This window comes from Rattus norvegicus, chromosome 1, assembly GCF_036323735.1.
Source record: "Rattus norvegicus strain BN/NHsdMcwi chromosome 1, GRCr8, whole genome shotgun sequence".
Classification (NCBI taxonomy): Eukaryota; Metazoa; Chordata; class Mammalia; order Rodentia; family Muridae; genus Rattus; species Rattus norvegicus.
Genome location: NC_086019.1, coordinates 182549852 through 182568488, shown reverse-complemented (window position 1 = coordinate 182568488; position 18637 = coordinate 182549852). Strand labels below are relative to the sequence as shown.

Below are 18637 nucleotides of genomic sequence, written 5' to 3'. Positions count from 1 at the left end.
TCAAGTGTGACTCTTCCACGTGCTGTCCCTCAGAGAAAGTTGCTATTCTTTAAGGTGTAGACTGTGGACTGCTGAGGTAGGCCGCCTTCCGGCAGGAGGATAGGTAGCCAGGCTCAGCAGGGATGGTTCAGAAGGAACCTGATCCTCCAGTGAAGTACCTAAGAACTATCGGTCAGCACCGCAGGTCTCGAGCCACGCACTACCTCGCAAGTGTAAGTATCTATGTGACTTTATTTCTATTTTTGCTCAGTTAAAGTCTACTGGGCTCATTTATTATGAAAATTATTATTACAGTTGTTGTTAAGAAAGAGTCCCACTATGTAGTCTGACCTTGAACTTGTGACCCTCCTGCCTTAGTCTTCCAAGTGCTGGAATTACTAGTGTGTGCCACTGTACCCAGCAAAAGTGTGATACTGATAGCATTTGGATTTTTATAACTACTCACGAGTTTGAAGACATAGTTATAAAGATTCTAAAATTAAAAGGAGGGGCGCATCCTGTGATGACGAAGTTCTAAAGCAACTTTCTCAATCCTTAAAACTCTCCCCAGTGACTCGAGCTGCTGTGCAGAGATTCTCTGGAGACTAAAATAGCTCCAAATAACTGACAGGATAGAATACGATGATAAACACAAAGTCCCAAAAGGCAAAGGGGACAGCTCGGCCTCGGATGGAAAGGCTCAACCTGATGCTAGACCTGAGCTTTCGACAAAAAAAAATACAAGAAAGGAAAGCACAAGAAAGGAAAGCGAGGGAAGCGAGGGAAGCCAGCTCAGTGGTTAAGAGCAGAGGAGCGAAGTTCAATTTTCAGAACCCAGTGCAACGTACACTGACTACAACTCTGGCTCCAGGAGATCCAACACACTCACACAGACATACGCGCGGGAAAACACTCATCCACACAAAACAAATAGATTGTTTTTAAGAAAAGAGATGCAAGCTATGTCGCTTGAATGCTAAGTAGTGAGCTAAGTGTGAGGTAAATTAAGAGCCTATGCTATTAGCTGGGTAACCAACCACTGCTCTCGGAAATCACTAGGAGACATAGAGTTGGAGTTCACTTACACCAGAGTAGCCTCTTCCCAACAGAAACCTCTCTGTAAAAATAATGCACTATCTCATTTTCCCTCTAAGGTTGGCCTATACTCCTTGCTCTCTAGGACTGGAATATTCTTGTCAATAAGAGTGTGTGCGCGCACACACACACACACACGTGCAAAGACTGACGACAAGCACCTTTGCCAATTGTGCTGCACCTATTTTGAGCAGGGTCTCACTGAACCTGGAGCCTCTTGGTTCTGATTGTTGGGCTGGCTTGGAGGAATCCACCTGTCCCTGCCTCCCCACCAGTGAGGTTACAGATGTGCACAGCAGCATCCAGTTTTTCCATGGGTGCCAGGGATCCAAACCCAAGTCCTCTTGTTTGCACAACAGGTACTTTATCAACTGAACCATCCCCCCAGCCCCTGTGGGCAGATATCCCTTTTCATTTTTCCCGTTTTGTGTGTATGTTGTGAGTCTGTATAAGTTCATATGCACCATGTGTACACAGAAGTCTGCAGAGGGGAAAAGATGTTGGATACCCTGGCACTGGAGTTACGTGAGTCACGTGAGCCTAGGAATCAAACCAAATCCACCATAAGAACAAGAACACTCTTACTCAGTGAGCTCTCTCTCCAACCCATTTTCAGGAATCAGGACCACACTGAACTGTCTGCAGCAGCTGCTCACAGATGTCACCCCCTAACACACCCCAGCTATACTGCAACTCAGTTTTAAGAGCAGCTTACTTCACAGAGTCGTGCATAGTCTTACAAATGTGCAAAAGGGCATTCAGGATGACAGGGTCCTTGGTTGGCTCCTGCTGGTGCCTAGGAGACATTAAGAGACAACTGTGAAAGCTCTGTCCATGGTCATGAAAGAGCAGGTCGGGTTCTCCTCAGCTATGTGTGTATGTCTAGGAACCCTAGTGCATCTGTGAGACATGCTGCCCTGGCTTGCTCTCAGTCCTTCTGTACGGCACAAGGTGCTCCTTACACGATGGACTGCTCTTCCTTGCAAAATCGCAGGAAGTTATAGTACATTTAACACTTTCTGTAGCTGCCCACAACCTGCACAAAAGTTAAGTGCCAGACAAAACGTGACATAAGAGGACAGACTCCCAAAATGAACTTTCATGTAAAGCAGGTGTATTCGTTCCAAGTATAATAAAGATAAAGCAGTCGATATTAATCTTTAGGAAAGACTTCATTTAAACATTTGTATTCATTTATCATCATGGTATGCATTTGTGTGGGTGTGTGCAGGCATGCTGCAACATGTGTGTGGAGGTCAGAGGAACATGTGTGTGGAACTCAGGTTCAGGATTGCATGACAAGTGCCTTACCCCATGGACTGTCATACCAGGCCAGGAATTAATCTTCTAGAAAGGTAAGCAGAAGGTCGGGATGGGTAAAGGCAGATGCCACTATGCCTGACAATCCATACGGTGGAAGTAGAAAGCTAACTCAAGTTCCCTCTGACGTCCCTACCTGCCCTGCAGCATACACACACACATGTGAATACACATATGCATGCACACACACATGCATGTGCATAAACACACGTGTACACATACATATACCCACATACCTGCACTTGTGTATACACACATGCCCCCACACACACATGCATAAGTACATGTGTACACATATGCATACCCACATACCTGCACTTGTGCACACACACACATGCCCACACACAGAAATGAAAGTAATTAAAAACCTTTTTAAAATAAGAAGATAACAATAAACAGAATATTTTGGAGTAACATTAAACTCAATTTTCTAAACTCACCTATATTTATGTACTCCCTATTTAGAGCAATTTCTGTTTTACACTGTAGCCTTCCCCTACAAGAACTGATCTGAAATCACTGATAAACTGAACTAGTTACATGCTGTCCACTACATTCTAAATCAGTGTGCATCAGTGTGTAACTTTAAAAATGGGCTTCATCTGTGTCCCCAGACTGTCACCCTCATCTCTCCTTCCTCCTCCTTCCTATGACACACACGCTCTCTCTTCCTGTTTCTGTATCTCACCCACACTCCTCCCTTAATTATCATGTCTTTTCGTTCAGCCTCATCCCTTACAAGGTTGAGGGGTTTTATTCCAGCTTTGGGTTTTCTGAAATAGAATCTGGTGGTGCTGCCCAGGCTGGTTTCAAACTCTAGGGCCTAAGCAATCCTTCTGCCTCAGCTTCCTGAGTATCTGGAACTGCAATCTCATGCCACCATGTGCATGAGGGCAAGGTTATAGGTTCCCTAGTTCTAGAACAATGTCCACATACAATGGGATCTTGACACACTCGCATGGGACAGTCTCCAGTTTGACAGGCAGTTCATGGATCTGCTTGGCTAGGAAAGGTTCTATCTTCAACACTTAATGCCTTAGAATAAAAACAAACAAACAAAAAACAAAACCCAAAAAACCACAACTAAATTAAAATTAAAGTGATGGGAAGACAGCTCAGCAGGTAACACATTCTTGCTGCGTAAGCAAGAAGACTGGAGTTCAAATCCCTGGTGCCTTGTGAAAAACCAGACATGGCTGTGCACTGCCTGTACATTACATGGAACCCTACCAGTAAACGGTTTTAAGAAACATGGACTTGGGGTTGGGGATTTAGCTCAGTGGTAGAGCGCTTACCTAGGAAGCGCAAGGCCCTGGGTTCGGTCCCCAGCTCCGAAAAAAAGAACCAAAAAAAAAAAAAAAAAAAAAAAAAAGAAACATGGACTTGGGGGCTGGAGAGATGGCTCAGCGGTTAAGAGCACTGACTGCTCTTCCAGAGGTCCTGAGTTCAAATCCCAGCAACCACATGGTGACTCACAACCATCTGTGATGGGATCTGATGCCCTCTTCTGGTGTGTCTGAAGACAGTGTACTCACAGACATAAAATAATAAATAAATAAATAAATCTTTAAAAAAGAAAAGAAACATGGACTTAAGAAAATGACAGGAACTCAACTAGAAAAGGAACCTGAAGCGCTCTGCTATGTGCCCGGCCCAAGACAGAAGCTTTCTTGGCACGGGTTCCTTCTGCATACGCCTGTTTCCATCTCTAAATGCTGCTCAGTAAGCAGTCGGATGTGCATCTCCTTCAGTGTGCATGTGGCAGCAAACCGACTGCTGCGACCCCAGTACTCGGGACGCTGAGACAAACTCATCTGCAAGGTCAAGGCCACCCAGGGCTACATAGAATGTACCAGGGTAGCCATGGCTATTTAAGACCCTGACTGAAGCAGAACAAACCTAATGCAAAGAAAGGTTCCTAAAATCATGATGAAGGCATGGAACTAGTGGTCAGCACCAGCATCCTGTCAATATATGTGGTAATTTATACTTAGCCTTTTTTTTTAAACATTTATTTATTTTGGTGTGTGTGTGTGTGTGTGTGTGTGTGTGTGTGTGTGTGTGTGTGTGTTCCATGGCATGCGTATGAAATTGGTTCCCTCCTTCCATTATATGGGTTCTGGGGACTGAACTTAGGTCACCAGGCTTAGTGGCAGGCATCTGCACCTGCTAAGCCATCTCTCCCAACCTTCTTTTGCTTTCTTAAGCAGCATTGATTACTAACTTTTAAAATGATGCCTGATGTTTAGAAAATTATTAAGGGATTTGAAAGATGTCTCAGCAGCTAAGAGCATTTCCTTCCAGGTTCAGCTCCCACACGGTGGCTCACGGCCACCTAGAACTCTAGTTCCAGAGGATCTGATGCTCTCTTCTGATGCCCATGGGCTCCTGTACACACAGTACGCATAAGTCAGGCACACGCACGCACATATATATTTATACACACAGTACACATAAGTCAGGCACACGCACGCACATATATATTTATACACACAGTACACATAAGTCAGGCACACGCACGCACATATATATTTATACACACAGTACACATAAGTCAGGCACACGCACGCACATATACATATATACACACAGTACACATAAGGCAGGCACACGCACGCACATATATATTTATACACACAGTACACATAAGTCAGGCACACACACGCACATATATATTTATACACACAGTACACATAAGTCAGGCACACGCACGCACATATACATTTATACACACAGTACACATAAGTCAGGCACACGCACGCACATATATATTTATACACACAGTACACATAAGTCAGGCACACGCACGCACATATATATTTATACACACAGTACACATAAGTCAGGCACACGCACGCACATATATATTTATACACACAGTACACATAAGTCAGGCACACGCATGCACATATATATTTATACACACAGTACACATAAGTCAGGCACACGCACGCACATATACATTTATACACATAGTACACATAAGTCAGGCACACGCACGCACATATATATTTAAAACAAAACTGTAAAGATTTACGTGTCTACGTGTTCAGCTTGCAGGCACCTGTTGCATCATGGACACAGCGAATGCCCACAGCACTCAGAAGACAGCATCAGGCCCCGGAACTGGGGTGACAGGTAGTTGTGAGCTTAGGAGGATGCTGTGAACTGAATCCTGGGCCAATCCAAGAGCAACAAGAGCTCTTAACTACCAACACATTTTTTTCAACCCCCAATAAGAAAAAAAAAATGGTGGGAGAGGGGTTCATTTCAGTTTACAGCTCACAGTCTGTCATGAAGAAAAGTCAGGGCAGAAACCAAAGGACTTCAAAGGAATGCTGCTTACTGCTCTATTCCCAAGGCTGCTCGGCTTATCTTCTTTTTTATTTTTATTTTAGTACCTATTAAATTACTTTAAATAATCTTTATATATAAACATCTAATATATTACATATGTTATATATAATATATAATATGTATATATAATATGCTTGTATCTATAATATATTTAAATTTAAATATTTAAATATAATATAATAATATATTATATAAGTATATGTATATGCATATACTTAAATAACATGTATTATACATATAATTCTCTCTCTCTCTCCCTCACACACATACACACACACTCACACACACACACACACACACACACACACACACACACACGGTCTTGCTAACTTTGAACCCACCATCTGCCTGCCTCAGCCTCCTGGCAATGGGATTATAGGACTGAGCCATTGTGGCCGGCATGGCTAGCAGGGCACCTGCCCTTAGTGTGTTCTGCTTATGGTGTTTCAGGGATGAGGCATGCTTACAGCACTAGGCTTCAGAGTACATAAACCACTAACACAGTTCGAGTGGTACTAGGACTCTGGGCCGCCAGTTGTGCCATCTTGTACTCACTTGATAAAGGCTTCCATTATGCACTTGCAAACCTCCACCCGCACACTCTCTTTCTGGAACATGTCCAGAAATGGTAGAAACTTTTCCTAGGAGTAGAGAAAGCATCTGATGTGTAACTGACACAACTAGAAAGAAAGAATTTGTGGGTCATTTTTGGGAGTTGGGAGGTGTCAGATAAGCAGAAGGAACACCCAGGAGTCCCTGGAAGACCTGGCTTGGAATTCTTTTGTTGTTGTTGCTGCTGCTGCTGCTGTTGTTGTTGTTAATGATTACAGACTAAACAGCCTTGATCCAAAATCTGAAATAGATGTTCTCAATTCCATAATTTTCAGGAAAGTGTCAACGCGATGCCTCAAGCTCTCTCTCAGGACATTCTGTGTCGCTGCTGCTGCACAGTTTGGTAGGGCCCAGGACATGTCAGCCACACCCCTGAGCTGCATCATTAGTCTCCTGTACAGAATTATTAGGCTACTGTATGAAACTCTGGCTTTGTAAGGGCATATATGAAACACAAGTGAATTCTATGCTTAGATTTGGGTCCTATGAAAGTCCTCAAATCTAAGAACAAAATACCAAGTATGAAATGCTTCTTTCCCTGAGCATCTGGATAACAGGTGCTCAACCTGCGGCATACGGGGTGCACACCACTCTGATGAGGAAGAAATTAAAGAGAAACAGCATTTTTCTTCCAGTCTGTGTGTACTGTATTTCCTAATGGTGCTTCAGTCATTGGAACATAATTGCTTATTAAATGGATAGGGCCTCTTTTACAAAGTCTACTAAGTATTCCTGGCCTGGGTAACAGGAAAACATTAGTGCAACAGAAGACACTCGTCTCAAAAGGTCATAGGAGATGCTACTCACCACTGAGAAAAGAACTGAGAAATCGTGGAAGTGGGCGATGACTTTCTTAATTATTGACTGAAGCTGTGAAACAGAACACAAGTTGCTTAATAAAAACTGTGTGTTCAAAAAAGGAAGCCCTCCTTCAGCACGCCCCACTAGAATCACAACAGTTAGCCCAGACTGCTCAAGGAAGGAAACAGATCAGGTTAGGCCTGACTCAGTCAGTTGCCTTCTCTACCTCATCCTTCAGCGGGGAATGTGTCTTGGGCTCAGTCCCTTCTCCTGGGTGCAGTGTCCCATGATGATTAAGTAGGACCACCCATGTGCTTTCTGCTTATCTTTCAAAATAAAAGGAAGCCCAGGGTGGCTTGAGCCACAGTGTGTTGCCAAGGATATCTTGGATCTTCTAATCCTTTCACCTCTGCCACCCCAATGCTCAGGTTATAGGTATGTGCCACAACGCCTGTCTTATGTGGCTCTGGGGTATCTACTCCAGGGCTTTGTACATGCTAGACAAGCACTCTGCCAACTGAACGACACCCCTGGATCTCATCCCAGCCTCTGCTGCTAGTCTAGCAGACCATAGTCTCACACAACTATTCAATCTGTGAGTGAAGCATGAAAGCGGTTAGAACCAACATGGGAATAGATGAGTGTTTATGTGTTAATAAAACTTTATTTAAACAAAGTAGTGATGGGCTACAAGTGGGTATGGGCCACAAACTGCCATCTCCTATTGTAGCGCACCATGGTCCTGTATTTCTTTATTACGTTAGTGAGAGGAAGATGATAGAGTTTACCAGTGGAGTCAAGGGTCACTGACCCAAAGATCTGTACCAAGCCTCAGGAATGCCCAGAGCTTCCTGGCTGCTGCCTTTATCCCAGGTATACAGAGTCCTGGCCAAAAACAGCTTGGCCTGGGAGAACCAGGAAGATGCTGCTTCTAAATAAAAAGCAATTCTTGGCCTTTGGATGCTACCCAGAACATTTCCTGACTAACTCCTTGATGTACTAGAAACTGTTGCCATATCTTCTCTCAAGATCTATAAGCAAAAAATTAGAATTGTACAAGCTCACTTCTTAAGAAAAGAGCTGGTCAGGAGTGTTGAGGGAAAGACTAAGGTGACTGCTAGAAGGGAGATAGTGAGTGGGTTGTAAATCTCTCTTATGAAAAGGCTTAAAAAGTCCTAAAAGGGCCAGGGACATAGCTCAGCAGGTAAGAGCACTTGCCACCAAGACTAACGACCTAAGGTTGATTCCTGGAACCCATATTAAAAAGCCCAATGCCACGGTGACACTTCCAATCCCAGCACCCAGGAGACAGGGGGTCTCTGTGAGTTCCAGGCCGGCCAGTCTGGTCTATATACAGTACCATCACCCAGGAACAAAGATGACCAACAAACAAAACAGAGAAGGAGGAAAGTCCACAGGCAGCTAGCCTGGAACTGCTCAGAAACAAGGTGGGGAGAGACCTGCTCCTGAACTGTCCCTCGGACTTGTACATGATACCAAGGCACAAGTGGGAAGTGCAAACTTGTTACCTGGGGGTAGGAGTCCTCAAATGCTCGATCTGGAGTCATGTGCTTGATGACATCAGCCAGAACAGTGTTAACTTCTCGTTTCTGTACAGGGAACATAAACCAGCTCTATTGTCAGGCTGAGAGCACTGGCTATCCTCCTGGGAGGAAACACTGACAGGCCCATGATACCGGGCTGAGTAGACAGCTTGGCAGCACATGCAAGGCCCTGGGTTCATCCCAGGACCAAAACCCAACCAAAGAAACAGACAAATAAAAAGCCGCACACCTTCCAGGAAATAATCTCAAATATTCTGAAAGAATAAATACAAGGAAAAAAAATCCAATCCGCGGCCTCAGTCTAGTACACATCTCCCCTACCCTCCAAGATGGCTACATTACTAGTCAGTACTGAACACTGGTCCACAAATATAAAGTCATTTAGGCTACTTTCTGCCTACCTGGCCCAGGTTCCTGCCTCAGCACCTGGAAAGTGAACCACATTGTGGGAAGAGTGTAGACTCACCCCTTACAAGCCATCTGCCCTAACTGCTCACTTTAGTCATCTGTGCCAGGACTTAGCCATGTAGAGCCCAAATCTAGCCTATTGTTACATAACCAGCAAGTGAAGAACAGTTTCACATTCATCCCAGAGACAGACGGCATTTCATGACAGCAAAATTTCTGAGATCCGAATTTTCAGTGTGTGTACAGGAACTCATTCTGTCTGCTATAACAGAACGCCATGTGGAGGTAGTTTTAAGGTACAGAGCTTTCCTAATGGTGGCCCTAGATGCTCAGAGTCTCAGATTAGGGCACCAACAGACTCAGTCTGCAGAAAGTCTGCTTCTCACTAACAACTCCTGCACAGGGCCCTCTAAGGATGGAAGGGCCAATGGACTCCTTTGGGATTTTGTTTTAAGGCTACTAATCCTACCCAAGAGGGTGCCATTCACATGACATGATACATCTTTCTAAATTACACTGGCGTCCTTGGGATAGTTAAAGAGAGTTGGTATGTATGACCTGCGCTCAGAATGCCAGCCAACAGCATGAGCCATAGGCAGCTGCCTGTGGCTCCAGGTTTTAATACTAAGGCCTCAGCAAACAGGTTTGGGCATGTGAATCCAGGAGGCAGGGTGGACACAAACATCCAAGCCATAACCCTGCACTAACTGGCAAAAGGCTTGGTGCTCAAGCATAATGGTCTGAGTTGGGGTCCGCAGCACCCATATAAGAAGCTAGGAGCAGCTCTGTGTACCTGTAACTCCACGACTGGAGATAGCTGGGAACAGGGTGACTAGAGATAGGATTGCTGACTACCAACCTGCTCAAAAAACAGCAAGGGCCACATTCCGAGAACTCACTCTGCCTCAGGGAAGTGAGGCTAAGAGTAAGATGGTTCTTCCTCTGGCCTCTGATAGTAAACGTGTTCATATACACACAGCCCTCCCATACACCTATAATATCGATAAATGAGATGGACGGCTGGAGAGACGGCTCAGCAGTCTCTCCTATCTATCATGAGGCCCAGAGTTTGAAGTCAATACCCACAGGCTCATAAAGGCCTGTGAGTGTAGGTGAAGGCACCTGACTCTGACACTTCTGCTTCCACAGGCACACACATACATGCATGCAGCAACACCCCCATAGACAGACAGACAGACAGCCACATGCACACGCACGCGCACGCACATACACAAACACACAAACACACACACACACACACGAAGTAAGACTTAAAAAAAGACCTCCATGTGTGCATAGAGAGTACACACATATGCACACCAAATTATTTAATGTTTTTAAAACAAGTTAACTCTGCCAAGAAGGTCAGAAGAACCCACTTCTTCCTGCTTCTAAAGTCCTTCTATGATGATTCCAAAATTCCCCAAACTACGGTCCAGTCTGCACCCAGGAAGAGAAGTATTGGTATTTGCTTGTGGGTGGGAAGCATATGCAGGCTCTGAATGTCTGAAAATGCTAAACAACAATATTAAATAAAAATTCTAAAAGAGGGAAATGCTGCCTTCTACATGCACTTCAGCATCCCAGTGGCTGTTTAGCCTCGTCTGACAGCACTGTCCAGCCCGATGTGGCAGTGTCATGCCAGTGTGAGACACACTTGCTCACAACACATGCTAACGTTCCTCAGACAGTGACTTCTAAGAGCTGGGCTGAGTGGTTTGTGCCTATACCTCCAGCTACTCCTTGAGCCCAGGACTTGGAGACCTGTCCGAACAACACAGCAAGGCCCCAGCTCAAGTACCACTGCAACATTCCTAAGTGGGCAGACTCTGTTGCTGTGGTAACCATTAAAGCACAGAACCCTTTGGAAAACCACCCCAGTCATACTCACCGTGAAATGCCTGCAGGTGTACTCCACCCAAACCTCGGCACAATTAATGTAGTCCTACAAAGAAAGGGAAAGTAGCTTTAGGGTGAGCACAACACCTCTTAACAGAGCTGTAGGAGAGAGACGGGCTGTCTGGCTGACTCTTACGGTTGGAGTATGTCCCTCACAGGCTCCCATGCTGGGGCTGCTCTGGGAGGGTGTAGAACATACAGTGGGGAGGCAGAGCTGGAGGAGGTGGTCCTGGCCTCCAGCCTGGTCTCTCTGCTTCCCGACTCCACCGAGCTGTAACAGGCTACACACAGCACAAGCCCCTACCGCGTGAACCTAGTTCCTCTGCCACCTCACCTCCCTGCCCTCACGATCGTTTCCTCTCGATTGGGAGCCAAAATAAACTGCCTCCCTTAGGTTCCTTCTGCCCCCGCACTTGGTCAGAGCAGCAAGCCACTTAATTGACTGACATGTGTCACCATGAAAAGCAAGCTATAAAAGGAAACAAGTAGCCCGAAGCTAACTGCAGATTCTGATCTCCGCATTGTTCCTTAGGCCAAGATGCAAATCTAGGCAGCTCTGCCTGACTTAAGGAGCAAAGGGACCAAGATGTGAGGAGCCCTTGCTCCTCAGCACAGAACCCCAGGGGAGATCTGACTGAGAGTTCAAGGTTTGCCTGTGGCCTTAAAAATAAAGCATTTGATGTACAGAAGGGTTGTAAATCTCTCTCATGAAAAAGTCTCAAAAGTCCTTAAAGGGGCCAGGGACACAGCTCTCAGCAGGTAGGAGCACTTGCCACCATGACTAACAACCTAGGTTGATTCCTAGAATCCACGTTAAACCCATGTTTTTTGAGGCAGGGTCTCCCTTATGTAGCACAGACTGATCTCAAACACTTCATCCTCCTGCCTCAGACTCCTGAACACTGCAATTACAGATGTGAAGCACCACAGAGGGCTAAAGCTCGTTTCTTTAAAAACAAAATGTGGGGTTGGAGATTTAACTCAGCAGTAGAGCGCTTGCCTAGCAAGCACAAGGCCCTGGGTTCGGTCCTCAGCTCCGGAAAAAAAAAAAAAAGACAAAATAAAAACAAAATGTATGGAGCTAGAGAGATGGCTTGGCAGTTAAGAACAACTGTTGCTCTTTGCAGAGAGCCCAGGTTTCTCCCAGCACCCATGTGGTGGCTCATAACCATCCATAACGTCAGTCCCAGGGGACCCAATGGCTGCTTCTGGCCTCCACAGTCACTGCACACATATGGTGAACAGACACACACACAGGCAAAACACCCACACGCATTGTTTAAAATTAAGTGTATATTACACAACTTCTATAAAAACAGTGGCTCTACAGTCTAAATGCCCACTCACCTGAGGACTCTTCAATTTAGTGATGACTTTCCAAGCTTCATTGAGAATCTGAAGTCGGTCGTTCTCGGGAGGATCCGCCAAGGCCAAGTTTACGCCCAGTGAACGGAAAAGGAGATGCTAAGAAAGCAGCAAGCAGTTGTGTTACTAGAGATGTGAGTCAAAATAACGAGACTTAACAAGAAAAGGAAAGGCTCCAACATTCCGTCTGTCTGTCTCCAGGGAAACCTTCTCAAGGCTTCTTTCGGAGATTTTATGGATCCACTCAACGACTCTGAGAAACTCAGGGCTGGCTCCGGCTGCCAAAGCATCTCAGGGCAGAGGATCATCTGCATCTGTCGGAGCCTGAGCTCCGCCCCAGCACACCTCAAAGTGAGCTGCCGGCTTAGGAGAGTGGTCTACTCTGCAGGTCTAATCTGGAGGAAGTTTCCACTATTTTGGGGGGACAAGGGAGCGAGAATACGTGTGTTCACACATATGCGCATGCATATGAAAAGGCCATGGATCAGACTTGAGTGCTGTTCCTCAGGAGCTGCCTACCTTGGTTTTTTCTCAATTTTTTTTTTTTTAAGATTTGGGTATTTATTTTATGAGTATATGAGTACATATATGTATATGAGTAGACTGTAGCTGTCTCTGGACACAAGAGGGTTTCAGATCCCATTATGGATGGTCGTGACCCACCATGTGGTTGCTGGAGATTGAACTCAGGACCTCTGGAAGAGCCTTGGTTTTTGTGACAAGGTCTCTTATTAGCACTTGGACATTACCAATTAGGCTGGCTGACTGGCCAGTGGTCTGTCTGTCTCTACCTGCCCAGCACTGGGATGACAGGCACACGGTATCACTCCAGGCTTTTATACAGGCATCAAATTCAGGTCCTCAATCAAGCTTGTACAAGTATTTAACTGACTGTGCAGCCCTCATAGCCCAAAAGCAAATGCATTTGAAAGACATGTGACTGAAGTCCTTCCTAAGTACTCCTCAGTGAGTATTCACAGACTCTGAGCTCAAGTCCCCACACGGCATTTATGCACAGCACTGACACAGCATGAATGACCCCAAATCTCAGCCATCTTCCATCGTGTCCTTTGGAAACCGAGCTTTCAGTGTCTCTTTAGGCCCACACTGCCCCCACCCCTGTCTCTACCCTCCAAGGCAATCAGATAAGCACTGTCTGTCTCTCCTCCCATTAGGCAGCAAGTCCAGAGCCTACCTTGGGGAAGCCAGACTCGTCACACTCTTTAATCATGCCGATGAAGTCCATAGACCTGGTGGCAATGAACTCAGCCCTGAAAGCTGACATCACGGAGTTCAGGAGCAAAGCACTGCAAGACACAGACACTAATCACTCAAAGCTTCCTCAGATGCAAGTCTCTTATTTATTTATTTATTTACTTCTGTTTGTACAGTGAGAGCAAGTCTTTCTCTGTAGCCTAGGCTGGCATTGAACCTATAGACTTCCCATTTCTACACCTCAAATTCTGGGATTACAGATAAGTGTCACCAGACCGGACTTGCAAGCCACATTTAATGCTAGGAAGTATACTTCCAAGAAGGGTGACTGACAGCTTTTAATGGAAGGTTAGAAAGAAAAAACAATCGAAGCAGCAGACATTGCAAAGGGCAGCCTCTGAGGCTGCCACAGACCCACTGATTGTTGGAATTTGACAATGTTTGAATTAACTAAATGGACAGACGGGAGATCAGCTACAGTCTGATCCACTTAAGTAGAAGTGAGCCTTCAAGAGGGTGGTGTACTAACAAAACTCAATATTCAATAACAACTTGGGGCCTTGCTACAAATATGTACCTTTTATAAAAGGAATTTCTAATGAAAAGAGACCTTTGAATTTTTGGTACTTGAGGCAGAACAAACCCACTCAAGGATGTATACAGACATATCTGCCACCAAAAGAGTAGCAAAAGAGAATCTCATATACCCAGGAGGTAGGAGGACCAAGTACAACCTGGTCCTACCACTTACCACAGCCCCATAAGGAAAAGGCTAATAGTATCACCCCCATTTTGTGGATGGGGAAGACTGAGGCACAAGGCTGTCAGGTGAGTGGCCCAAGATCACAAAGGTAAGATGGAATGGAGCTGAGGCAGGCCTGAGACCAGGCAATCCGACTCCATTGTTCTGAACCTCCACAGGCTCACCTGTCACCCCACGTTAGAGGCAGAAGGTCAAAAGCATGAACAGAAAGAAGCAAGTGATGGCTGAGGAGACAGCTCAGTTGGCAAAGTGCTTACTGCCCATATGAGGAGCTGGGTTCAAATTTCAGCACCTCTATAAAGACCTGGGTGTGGGGGTGCACACCTGCAACCCCACTGCTGGGCAGGCAGAGGCAGTGAGATACCTGGGGCTTGATGGCCAGTCAGGCTAACGGAAACAGTGAGCTACAGGTTCATGAGAGACCCAGCTCCAAAAAAGTAAGGTGGAGAGCAACAGGGAAAGACACCTAACATTGGCGTCTGTGCATGCACTTAGACACCCGCACACATGTCCACACATGTCCACACATGTCCACACACACACACACACACACACAGGTAGGCATACACATATACACATGCACACACACACACACACACACACACACACACAGGTAGGCATACACATATACACATGCACACACACACACACACACACACACACACACAGGTAGGCATACACACACACACACACACACATATGCATATGCAGCCACTAACTCCAACTTCAAGCCCGTGCCTTAGAGTCTTTAAAGTACTTACTTGTTCCCTAGTTTCTTACACCTTTCCATCATCTCCGTCAGCAAAGCCTAGAAGTTTAAGAGGGAAGCATCAGCATGGCGGATTCAATTCATTTCCGAGGCATTAAAGGGATGGATAAAGAACCGGGGCTGGGCATCAGGTGCGTCCAGGGTCAGGACCAGCCTCTCCAGCCACCAAAGTGGAGACAGACTCGGCTGAGATGTGTCTGCCCACACTCACAGAGGACATGGGTGGCATCATCCTACCCATACGGTCACTACAGAACGATGGGCAAGACAAGGGTGGAAAGTTCCTAAGTTTGTATGACACTTCTACCTGTTTGTCAAAGGGCCTGTGGCCTGCTCAGTAATTCAGTCAAAGAGCAATCGACAAACACCAGGCCACAGCCCAGTGCCCACTAGTCACAGAACAACAGCTTGCTGTTGTGTTCTCACCTTTCCCACCCAGGTGCACGACTCTTCTCCCATTTCACAGAAGAGAAACTGAGGCATGGCACAACAACAGATTTTAGTCACGGTCACACTGCCAGCAATCAGGGCCAGCAGCGACCCCAAATGAGCCGGCACCAAAGAGTACATTCTTTGCCACGTGTCCTTTCCTAAGTTCCAAGAGTGTCCTTCCCGCTGAAAGGGAACGGTTTACTCCTGGGTACTAATGGCTTTGGAGCTATCTTAAGACAATGACGTGTCTTCAAAAGTGTCCTGGGTTTTATGTTTTGTTTTGAAAAAAATCGATGCATGAAGTGGCCTCTAGGGCAGTGGTTTGGGAACAGTTTTGTATACAGAGAAGGTCAAGCCTAGGACAGAAGGGTTAATGTTAGCCTTCTAGACACTGAGCCTCGGGTGTTAGAAAACTTTCCTCTCTTCTACATGCTTTGTCATTGAACTGGAGGCCTGGAAAACAGCAAATCCTGCACACACAGGCTATGCCAGACAAGGCAAGGGCTTGCTCTAAGGAGTAGAAATGAGGTTTGACCCTGAAGTCAAAATAACTGCCCGGGCATTTTTAGGATCCCTTTTTAAATTTTGGGCTGTGTCCCACATCAAATAGATCCTGTTGTGGACTAATCATGTGGCCCCATCTCTAATTCCAATGAGACCTTAAGCAGGAAGTGGTGGCCCTTTGCCTTTGGGGAAGGACTAAGGTTAACTGAGGTCATCAGGGTCGGACTCCATCCAAAAGGATTAGCATCCTTATGAAGGAAGGTAGGGAGAGCAGGGAGGTGTATGCACATAGGAAAGGACACAGGAAGGATGCAGCCATTTGCACACAGAGGAGGGAGGCCTCGTCAGAGACCAGCTGCAGCATCTCGACCTTGCTTGGCCTTCAAGGCCCCCAGAACATCAAAGGCAGCAAAAGCCTGTTGCTCAGGTCTCCCAGTCTGTGTTCCCCTGCTGGAGGGCGGGAGTTATCTAACAAATATTCCACCAAGCTATGGCAGCCTCACTCTGATTTTCCTTGTAGACTTGGTCATGTGATCCATTTCTGGCCACTGAGACAGGCTGGGAAGCATTCTAAGGACTTCAAGAGGAAAAAAAAAAAACAAATCATGATGTAAGGGTTAGAGAGGCTGCAGACACCTCGCTCCTAGGAGGAAACTGCAGAACAGAAGGACAGACGGAGGTTGCCTGGCCCAGAATGCCTTGCTGTTGAAGGATATATAGAACTATGATTTGTCAGTCAGGCCTGTTGACTACCTGTTCCTCACAGCCAGAAGCATCCCGACTGTTGCTAAGAGGCTGTCTCAATGGTTTCCTGACCCACTGCTACATGAAAAGTTACCCTTGATGACTAACACTAAGTGCAGTCTCGGAAAGGTTGGGAAAGGAACCTTCTATACAACTGTGATACTCCACAGCATACAACACTCATTCAAAACCGACCGAAGGAGTATGACTGAAGGAGTAAAGGTAACACACTGACCAATGTCTGGGGTACAGGGGAGAAGAAGGTAGGGAGGATGGCAGGCTTGTGTAGTCTTACCACAGTGTCTATACTCACTGAGCCCATCTCGCCGGACCTATATTTTTTAACATTTTCAAGATAGGATCTTGTTATGTAGCCTAGGCTGGCCTCAACCTCAGATTCACTATGTAGCCCTGACTGGCCTCAAACTTGAGGTAACCCTCCTGCCTTAACCTCCAACAACTGAGATTATGTCACCCTGCCTGTCCTATGTTTTACAATGTTTAAGGAGTAATTTCCAGAAAGCAGACTAGAATAAACAGTTCCTTGGGTCAGTCTATCAGGAGACTCCTAGAAGAGACAAGTTCAAAGACACCTGTTGGTTTCAGAGTTGGTACCACACTGCTGGCCTCCTTTCAGTTGTGTGATATCTAAGCTGTGGCCACCTCCATTGTAAAGCCAAGATGGTAAGAGCACACACAGAATTTGGATAATTGAACCAGAGCAATCCCCAGACATGGCGCCAGGTGCGCCTCAACAAAGCCATCGCTGTATGACAGGCTCAAAGACTTCCCTTTGTCTGTGACTCAGCTGCCTACTCCACAAGGTCACACAGCCTTCCACGCACCTCCAGAAATGACTGATAGTCACGGAGCTCCCTGAGAGTTCACTGGGTAACGAGGGGAGCGTGTGCTGCAAGGCCAAGGGAGGGAAAGGCTTCAGAAAAGTGACACACGTAAGATCTCATGCAAACACAGGGCGGTGGGAAAGAATATAAACCCAACAGGGTAGGAATGGGCCTGAGACAGAACACTGACAATTTACAGATGGCAGGATTTTAGGTGGCTACTTTCTCTCACAATTCTGCATGTTGACTAGACTAGCACACTTATCCATCCCCCTTCTTGTCTGTCACAGCTATCAACAACCCTCCCCTCCCTAACTCAAGCTGGTATGCTTCTGCCACCTGCCACTCCTCAGAGCACTGCTCTCTTCAGACTATCTTCTTTCCAAATCCTCCAGGGTTCCCTGTTTTCAGGATGTGGCTTTAATCACCTCTGCAGCTGGACCCAGCCTGACCCTGACACTGCAGCCCCCTCTTCTCAAGTACTGTGGGAGCCTTACCATGCACGTGTCTACCAATTAGCACGGCCCCCTCCCTGCTAGCCCCCTGTTCTTCAGTAAAGTTCAGGTCTCCATTTATTTCCGCAAGGCCTTCCAGGACCACCTACCACAATGAAAGCCACTAACATCATAGTCCCCAACCATAATCCTTAGATAAAAGTATGCCTATTTTGCAGATGCCAAAACTGAGGTGGATGGAGTCATCAACCCAAGGCACAACAGACCCACTGTCCACCTCCCAGGGCCAGCCCTTGGGCTGCACTTTCTTCTGTCCTACAAGCTACACTATGAGACTCAGGAGGGACCCTGTGACTCTTTAAGAATCACAGCTGAAGTTGGGTCCAGGCCTTCCCCCCTTACTCCCTCCTCTAAATACGCGGCAACACAGTTCCTCAGGGGATTTTTTTTCCCATCACCTACAGTGAACTGTGTGTGATGTGCCTTTTCTGTGCATGGTGTGCTGAAAT

The 18637-nt window shown here is 46.2% G+C and overlaps 1 protein-coding gene across 3 annotated transcripts in view; it reads right to left on the bottom strand.

Moving 5' to 3' along the window:
• Vps35l (VPS35 endosomal protein sorting factor like) overlaps positions 1 to 18637 on the bottom strand; it is a 103446-nt gene that overhangs the window by 42533 nt on the left and 42276 nt on the right. For 2 of the 3 annotated variants that reach the window (NM_001399656.1, XM_017589391.3), the window contains exons 15-22: positions 15141 to 15187; positions 13597 to 13708; positions 12384 to 12500; positions 11029 to 11082; positions 8694 to 8774; positions 7171 to 7233; positions 6307 to 6392; positions 1790 to 1870 (exon numbers count right to left, since the gene is read on the bottom strand). In NM_001399656.1, coding sequence (NP_001386585.1) covers positions 1790 to 1870; positions 6307 to 6392; positions 7171 to 7233; positions 8694 to 8774; positions 11029 to 11082; positions 12384 to 12500; positions 13597 to 13708; positions 15141 to 15187 — 641 coding nt within the window. The remainder of the gene's footprint in view (positions 1 to 1789; positions 1871 to 6306; positions 6393 to 7170; positions 7234 to 8693; positions 8775 to 11028; positions 11083 to 12383; positions 12501 to 13596; positions 13709 to 15140; positions 15188 to 18637) is intronic. The other variant, NM_001017463.2, reaches the window with a different exon arrangement.